This window comes from Littorina saxatilis, linkage group LG9 (assembly GCF_037325665.1).
Source record: "Littorina saxatilis isolate snail1 linkage group LG9, US_GU_Lsax_2.0, whole genome shotgun sequence".
Classification (NCBI taxonomy): Eukaryota; Metazoa; Mollusca; class Gastropoda; order Littorinimorpha; family Littorinidae; genus Littorina; species Littorina saxatilis.
In genome coordinates, this window is record NC_090253.1 from 30072406 (window position 1) to 30079905 (window position 7500).

General features: G+C 42.2%; 1 protein-coding gene across 1 annotated transcript in view; it reads left to right on the top strand.

Moving 5' to 3' along the window:
- The window catches only part of LOC138976905 (T-box transcription factor TBX2-like), a 65887-nt gene that overhangs the window by 40390 nt on the left and 17997 nt on the right, over positions 1-7500 (top strand). The window contains exon 2 of the mRNA XM_070349798.1: positions 3792-4059. Within this exon, the coding sequence (XP_070205899.1) occupies positions 3792-4059 (268 nt within the window). The remainder of the gene's footprint in view (positions 1-3791; positions 4060-7500) is intronic.

Sequence of the window (7500 nt, forward strand, 5' to 3'; positions counted from 1 at the left end):
GTGTGTGTGTGTGTGTGTGTGTGTGTGTGTGTGTGTGTGTGCGTGTGTGTTCGTGAACTCGTAAACATGCTATTCTTTGTGTGCATGTGTTTGTGTTCTTGCGCGCGCGTGAATGTATATTATGCCATGGATGGGAGTTTGTTAAGTGCAAGATCGAAGACGTTAACAAATGTGCGGACTGAAAGATAAAAGAAATCATGGAACGTATACAGTTTTGGTGATGGAACATGTATATTTATGGTATGTTGTTACGTTTGTTTATTAGTCTGCAGAGAACTCTTTGAAGCAAATGTTGACATTGTATTTTGAACAGAAAATTCCTTGTTCATGCAGCGTCATAAATGTACATATTTAAATCTTAAAAATGGGGGTTGTGTCTTAAATTGAGATTTTTTTTGTAGAACTGAGGAAGATGAAAAGAAGGAGGATACGGGGAAAGAGGGATTTTCCCAATAACTTTTACTTCCGGTAATAACTATCTGTAGTAAAACCAACAGTCGATTGCCGTCATGTTCATTACAATAACATCACTTCATGTGCCTAACTTATCCGAAGATGTATGACTATAGTATGCCAACTTACCTTTGAAACAGTGTATTGGCAAACCCTCAGACCATGTTGTTCACTCTCTCTTTTTATTTCAACATTTGCACATAATTAGAGCAAGATGTTCAAGTGCACTTCAAACGGAAATAATCATCACTCCGTCAATGTCATTTGTCAGTGTCAGTCACAATGACATATAGTTACGCTGTGTCCATTTGCACAACAATAAGAGCAAACGAAGCTAGTTTGTCATACTAAATTCTATAAAATCTCAGCCCCACCTCACGAATCTTCAACGCTGTCGAAAGGCACCTCTGATGGTTTCATTTTTCTTCCGAGCTGTCTTATCGATTTCCCAGAGTTTCCATTCTGCATTTTTGCTTTTCTTTTGTGTGGCAAGGGAGGTAATTAAGCAACGGTTTCTTCTGCAATTATTTGAAAATTGGATGAATCTTTCGTTTTGAAACTAGCTTTGTGTGGGAATGTTTTGAAAATAGAAGGAATAATTGTTTTATCTAAAAAGGTGGAGTTTCCTTTCCGCTAAACATGAGGATAAAAAACACGCGAACTATTGTTTCTTTGAGTTTTCTCAATAGCAAAATATGTCCTAATATATAAAACTACATCTACACATATAATTGCCTAACTAAACATGTGATTAAAAGCAGTCCGATTCCAGTGCAAAACAGTGAAATGTACCATATTGATTTTCAAAATAAATGCGAATGTCAAATAGAGTTCCCGTTTACGCCAGAAAAAAGACTGGTATAAACGCATAATGACATGCGCGCATTTTTGAATTTCATAGTCTCGATGCCAAAGGCCAATCAGCTCAGCGCTTCTCCCTTCTTGATAAAGCACGTGACCCAGTTTACTGTGGAGTTGACCTTACAGCATTACAGTAATTCGACAGAAGTGACACTGTTTTCGTCATGTTGTGTAGCGCGACATCAGTGTCATTATGTCATGTCGGAGATCTAAGATCTGCTGCAATTGTGATCATGGTCCCTCTCTTCATGTGTCAAAAACGTACAAAAAGAAAGTGAAGTAAGACCGCGTGTGCTTTTGTGTCATGCCGTTTGCCGGACATGAATGGCTGTAGCTATAGGCCTATATACGTACATATGATGATATGTCACGAAATTTGCTTGAATGACGCTCTACGCTGGAGTGAACAGGTCCATTTTCCGGCGCGACTGCTCACCTTCCATTTGCTCCATCATCAAGGAAAGTCTTCAACAAACATTCTCCACAAAAAAGTAAATCTGAGCACAGACATGTGAAGAAGGTGTCAATAAAATATCAGCCTGTCGTGTCCCTTTGCTCAATCTCCTTGCAATCTCATTAATTATGCACAGGGTAATCAACACGTTTGGAGATGCCGTTGCTATTTTTGACTTACTATGGGGAGTGTGGCGTCATTGCTGACTGACGCACTGGAACATGTCGTCACCGGCGCTGTTCCATGAAGTGGTTTACACCCCGGTGTGCGGGGAGTGCTCGCTGCTTGATTTGGCGAACTGTGAATATGGATTTTTTGTGTGTGTGTGTTTGTGTATTGTGCAGAGGATTTTATGTGCGGGGTGGGGGTTGGGGGATGGTGGGTGGGCTGGGGGTGGACACAGGGAAGGGGGGGTAGGGATCATTACACAATTGTAGTTGTAATGTAATCAATCAGTTAAGTCAGTCAGTCAGTCAATTGATCGGGCGGGGATGTAGCTCAGTCGGTAGCGCGCTGGATTTGTATCCAATTGGCCGCTGTCAGCGTGAGTTCGTCCCCACGTTCGGCGACAGATTTATTTCTCAGAGTCAACTTTCTGTGCAGACTCTCATCGGTGTCCGAACACCCCCGTGTGTACACGCAAGCACAAGACCAAGTGCGCACGAAAAAGATCCTGTAATCCATGTCAGAGTTCGGTGGGTTATAGAAACACGAAAATACCCAGCATGCTTCCTCCGAAAGCGGCGTATGGCTGCCTAAATGGCGGGGTAAAAAACTGTCATACACGTAAAGTTCCACTCGAGAAAAAAAAATCAAAACACGAGTGTACGTGGGAGTTTCAGCCCACGAACGCAGAAGAAGAAGAAAGAAGAAGAGTCAATTGATCATGCAATCTGTTAATCAGTTCATCCGTGCATATTCTGACGTGAAGATAATAAAAAGCTTAAACGAGTAAAATACAACGATTTAGAGTGAAGCAAGCAGTCATAGAAAAAAGAGAGAGAAAAAGGTGTGTGTGTGTGTGTGTGTGTGTAGGTGTGTGTGCATGTGTGTGTGTGTGAGCATGCGTGTGTGTGAGCATGCGTGTGTGTGAGCATGCGTGTGTGTGAGCATGCGTGTGTGTGTGTGTGTGTGTGTCTGTGTGTCTGTGTGTGTGTGTGTGTGTGTGTTTGTGTGTGTGCATGCATGCGTGAGTGTATGTTTGTGAGTGTGCGTGCGTGCGTGCATGTGTGTGTATGTATGTGTGCGTGTGCGTGTACGTGCGTGTGCGCGTGCCTGTGAGTACTTATGTACCGTCATAAGTCAACTTCTTGAAAAGCATCATGCTCTTTCCTAATCAAAACAATTCCATCAAATATCATTTGTTTAGTGTCAATCAAATATCTCAATGAATGCACCGATATCTGCAATACAGCAACACAAATGTGTATTACGTGCAATGCTCTTCCCCGCTTTGACCCGAATTTACAGGTAAGCAGACAATCGTTAACAGTCTACTTCAGCAACCCCAATATTCGCTCCACTCCAATCTGTTGTCGCCGCTGACGCCGAAGTCAAGTGCAACCACTGAACCTGGAAATCGAGTTGCACGCAAAGACATTGTTTTGTACTTAATGATGCCCCAGGGTCGTTCGGTTGAACGAACCTGTAATCCATGTCAGAGTTCGGTGGGTTATGGAAACACAAAAATACCCAGCATGCCTACTCAACGAAAGCGGAGTGAGCTGACTATGCTCTCAGAGTATAGTGTGGGGAACCCAAATGGGCAAACGAGCTCACACGTAACCAGACAAATTCTGGAACGCTGAAGAAGAAGAATAAGAACTCCTCAAACGATTCAGGCTATTTTTCAGCAATCACATTTCTTCTGTGGGGGCGAGGAGGATGGAACAGAGAAGGGAGGTTAACATTGTTCAACCAATAGAGAACAAAACATGACAATCACGATTTAACGACAAAAAGACAATATTCCAAGCCCACACTCTCATCACATCAATTTCATTATATCTTTTTCGGTTTTCAGACGGATGTTCCCGCCGTTCAAGGTGAAGGTGACGGGACTAGACAAGAAGTCCAAGTACATCCTTCTGATGGACATCGTGGCGGTGGACGACTGTCGCTACAAGTTCCACAACGGCAAGTGGATGGTTGCCGGCAAGGCCGACCCCGAGATGCCCAAGCGTCTGTACATCCATCCAGATTCACCGTCCACTGGCGAGCAGTGGATGCAAAAAATTGTGTCTTTTCACAAGCTCAAGCTGACCAATAATATCTCGGATAAGCATGGATTTGTAAGTACCCATCCTGTAAGTTGACCTTGTTTGATCTTAGTTTAAGGCGCACACATGCATGTGTCTCCAGTATTTTGCTGGTTGATTCATACTATGGTATGGTTTGGTTTGGTTTGGTTTGGATTGGTTTGGTTTGGTGTAGTTTGGTTTGATGATTTTTGTTTATTTGTTGATTTTTGATTGCTTACGGGTGTATTTATTTGTACAATTAAGACACTCAGTTTTCTCCATTCTAATTTTGCTAATTCTGAAAACTTGCTGTTAGAAATGTCTTATATTCATCTTTCATTGACATTTAAGATCGCAGAGCAAAATAGATTTTGCTTTTATTTGCTGTAAGGGTTTGTAAGGAGCTGAACCGTATTTAGGGTCAGTTGTACTGAATCATACATGTTACCTCCTTAAAAAAAAAGAGCCCTCTTCAGTCATATGTTCATATTTAAGCTTCAACAAATGTTCGCACACATTCTGCCCTTGTTGGCATACAGTCATTTAGTGCATGTCATCATTTAAGACTTCGGAGTTTTGAAGAAAAGAGCGCACCTGGAAGTTAAACATCGGTGAGCAGAAACGTCCCTTTGAAGTAAATCTTCTGTCAATGAAACTGACATGATTCACACCGATTATGCAACGGATAAATCAAAGTTCACTTCAGCGTGAACAGTTTTACTGCATTTTAGTTCAGCATGAATAACACCCCCGCATGAACTGTAGGTTATTACCACATCCGGTGCCCTTAAAACTGGAGCAGGCAACTCGGGGATTTAAAAACACTTGCCTACCGGTGTAAACAATCGAGTTAATAACCACAGGTCGATCCTTGTTGTGTCTTCATGAAATAAGAGCATCATTGCCCTGGAACTCATTCTAGATATCAACAGCACGGCTGCTTTTTGTGAAGAGAGTGACTGCTATAACGAATTAAGTTTTCGGATTGACAGGCAAGGGGGCCCGTTAGCTCAGTCGGTAGAGCACTGGACTTGTGATCGGAAGGTCGCAGGTTCGAATTCGGGACGGGACGGACACGGGTCAACTTTATGTGCAGACCCAGAGACGGAAGCCATGTTCCACCCTCGTGTCACCACAATGGGACATAAAAGATCTTGGTCATTCTGCCATAAGTGCAGATGGTTGATACCACTTAAACACGCATACACTTGTGTATCTCGTCAAAAGCGGTGAGGGCGTAAAACTCGGATCATATAACCCATATCTAGAGGCGAAATCTTTAGCCTGTAGGACATTAAGCATTCTCTCTTACCTGTTTTCCTTTTGACAGGCATCACTTATACTATTAATGCCCACTCTGCACATAAATGCAGCGAGGCTGTATTTATCTTCTGTCCTTTTTCTGTTTTTCCTGTGTGTGTCCAGACGGACGGATTCTCTTATTTCATGTAAAAGTCTAGACGGATTTATAGATGTAAAAAAACAAAAAAAACGCTGTACAAGGGGATCACATTATTGCAGGAAACTTAAATGGTCATTTTGAAATCTTCTTTTTACATTTAGTCAAGTTTTGACTAAATGTTTTAACGTAGAGGGGGAATCGAGACGAGGGTCGTGGTGTATGTGTGTGTCTGTGTGTGTGTGCGTGCGTGCGTGTGTGTGTGTGTGTGTGTGTGTGTGTGTGTGTGTGTGTCTGTCTGTCTGTCTGTGCGTGTATGTGTGTAGAGCGATTCAGAATAAACTACTGGACCGATCTTTATGAAATTTTACATGAGAGTTCCTGGGAATGATATCCCCGGGTGTTTTTTTCTTTTTTTTCGATAAATGTCTTTGATGACGTCATATCCGGCTTTTTGTAAAAGTTAAGGCGGCACTGTCACACCCTCATTTTTCAATCAAAGTGATTGAAATTTTGGCCAAGCAATTTTCGACGAAGGCCGGACTTCGGTATTGCATTTTTAGCTTGGTGGCTTAAAAATTAATTAATGTCTTTGGTCATTAAAAATCTGAAAATTGTTAAAAAAAAAGTTTTTATATAAAACGATCCAAATTTACGTTCATCTTATTCTTCATCGTTTCCTGATTCCAAAAACATATAAATATGTTATATTTGGATTAAAAACAAGCTCTGAAAATTAAAGATATAAAACTTATGATCAAAATTAAATGTTCGAAATCAATTTAAAAACACTTTCATCGTATTCCGTGTCTGTTCCTGATTCCAAAAACACATAGATATGATATGTTTGGATTAAAAACACGCTCAGAAAGTTAAAACGAAGAGAGGTACAGTAAAGCGTGCTATGAAGCACAGCGCAACCGCTACCGCACCAAACAGGCTCGTCACTTTCACTGCCTTTTGTACTAGCGGCGGACTACGTTCAGTTTCATTCTGTGAGTTCCACAGCTTGACTAAATGTAGTAATTTCGCCTTACGCGACTTGTTATAAATACATCAATTCATTACGGAATGATTAAATAACAAAACATGTAAAAACAAAAAAAAGTATTTTCCTTCTGAAGAAACGAATCACATAGAGACAGAGGCACATATACATTGATACAGAGACAGTCAGAAAAAGATGTGGACAGACAATAAAGAGCGAGACAGACAGACAGATACCGAACTAGAGAGAAAGTAAGTAAGAGACAGAGAGAATAAGAGAGAGAAATAAGTGTTGCCCCATCACTTTAAACGTTTTTGAGTGGCAGATCACACGCAGGTCTCTCAGTCCGTCGCCACTGTGCACTGAGTGGACTCGCGCAAAACACATCTTCTTCTGTTCAAAGAGTCGCCTTTACGAGCGTCCTCTCACGAGGGGACCCAGCTTCAAAGATGGCGGCCGAATAAAAGTGTCACGTGGGGGATTAAGTTAATCCGCCGGGTGATAAAGCGCCGCCAAGCGGTGAACTTGTTCCCCTCTCTCTCAGGGGCGGTAACAGCGTGTCGCCTGTCTTTGGGAGAGGATTTCGAAGTATTTTGTAGTTTGTGACCCGGGGGACGGGGAGGAGTAGCAGGGGGGGGGGGGGGGTAGCAGGGGGGGGGGGGGGGGAGCAAAAACCGTTGTCATTTCTGTTGCCTCATGGTGTTTTTTTTGCAGAAAAAATGTTAAAGGCACAGTCCCTTCCGTTCAAAAGATTCGGCCTACCATCTGATATTTGCATTGTCAGTAATGTACGTGGGATGCAGGCCTTCCCTCTGGTTGAATGCGTACCCCCGAAAAAAAAGCAACAGCCTGGCTGCTTTGTGCGTATCATGGGATTTCTTTTTAATAAAGTGACTAAGTTGGTTAAGAAATAGTGAGTTCTTACAAGTAAGCAGGTATGCCTGGAGCTATGCATAACGCGGTACATAATGAGTGCAACAGGGCGTGCACACATGCAGCTATAGGGGTAGCATAAGTTAACATGCGAGCATACTGCAAGATGTTTAGGTATTGGGCTTTTTGATCATCTCGTTTGCAAGGATACTGGTTTGCGTGACACAAGAAT